Source organism: Arachis ipaensis, chromosome B08 (genome assembly GCF_000816755.2).
Source record: "Arachis ipaensis cultivar K30076 chromosome B08, Araip1.1, whole genome shotgun sequence".
Taxonomy (NCBI): domain Eukaryota; kingdom Viridiplantae; phylum Streptophyta; class Magnoliopsida; order Fabales; family Fabaceae; genus Arachis; species Arachis ipaensis.
In genome coordinates, this window is record NC_029792.2 from 102,902,070 (window position 1) to 102,903,415 (window position 1,346).

At 31.4% G+C, this 1,346-nt stretch overlaps 1 protein-coding gene across 5 annotated transcripts in view; it reads left to right on the plus strand.

Annotated features, from left to right (window-relative positions):
- LOC107613505 (major facilitator superfamily domain-containing protein 12) overlaps nt 1–1,298 on the plus strand; it is an 8,074-nt gene extending 6,776 nt beyond the window's left edge. For all 5 annotated transcript variants that reach the window (XM_016315536.2, XM_021109639.1, XM_021109638.1 and 2 more), the window contains one exon: nt 901–1,298. In XM_016315536.2, the coding sequence (XP_016171022.1) occupies nt 901–1,061 (161 nt within the window). In that variant the 3' untranslated portion in view covers nt 1,062–1,298. The remainder of the gene's footprint in view (nt 1–900) is intronic.

The following is a 1,346-nucleotide window of genomic DNA, read 5'->3' on the forward strand; positions in this document are numbered from 1 at the left end:
CCATTTTTGTTAAATTAGCATCAAACTTTAGATACCTTAGCAATCATCAATACTTTTAGCCACTTTAGGTAAACTACTTAATTAAGTTCTTTTGAAAAAAGATTTTAAAACATAAGGACTTATATTAAAAACAATTTATAAATAAGTTATTTTATGTTTAGTAAGTTATTATAGAAGTACTTGTTTTAAAGTTGTGTAATAAATAAGAGTGATAAAATAGCTTTTGAGAAGAAGAGCCTTCTTCAAAAGCTCTTAAACAACTTTTGAAAAAGTTAAAACTTGAAAGCATATTTAAAAAAGGTGAGTTTTATGGTGCCTTTTACTATAGTGCCTTTTACTATGGTGCCTAAATTGCCTAACTTGCTTTTAAAAGTAAAAAATAAAATGTTTAAATAAAAAGTAAAATATTTAAAATTTATTAAATATTATCTATTTGCCATTTTTAATAAGTTAGGCACAATCTCAAAGGCACCATAGCATTTACCTTTAAAAAATTGTATCAAATACCGTTAATGTGACTTGATTTTATCAAAAGTCCAAAAAATAGCTTTTGAAACTTTCTAAATGGGACCTTAACCTAGGACTTTGGACACCTTGTGGTAGCCTCCTATCACCCTCCCTATCTAACCCATGTTGTTTAACATGGGAAGTCCTCCATGTGAAATAGCCTGGCTGCATAGAGTGGAAACTGAACCAAACGGAAATTTAGGTCCTTACATGGGTGCCATGCAGGCTTTTTTTTCCGGGGTGGTTAGATTAGAAATTAAATTGAATTTTCTTTTCTTAGAGGCTATTCTTTTAGTTCTTTATATCTAGAAGAAAAAAAAAAAGCAGCTGCTGAAGCCAGCCGAAACAAATACATTTTTTGTATTTTGACAGTGTTAATTGACCACAATGCAGATGTGTCTCCACAGCTCCAAGGAACACAAATGGTCCTTTCAGTTACAAGGTTAGGTTTGGGTCTTGTTCCTGCATTATGTGCACTGGTTGGTGTGGCAGTAACTTGCACTATGGATTTCAACAACCCTTCAAAATCTTTGACAGCACCGCTGCTAGTTTAGCCGTGTGTTCATCAACATGATCGTTCTACTTCATCTCTAACTAATATACAAAGATAGCATTTGAAAATTCAACACAAGAAGTATTCTTCGAAATATTCACATTGTTTTAGCAAGTTATATGTATTAGTTATTTATTGAATTGTTCTTAATTATAAGAAATGTGAAGTCGAATGTACATAATAGTATGTTCAAGATTTAATTGAAATTTATACTAGTACATTTACAGTTTCATTTGAACTAGAGGTTTCTAAGATTCCAATGACGCGACTCGCCGATTTTCGTTTT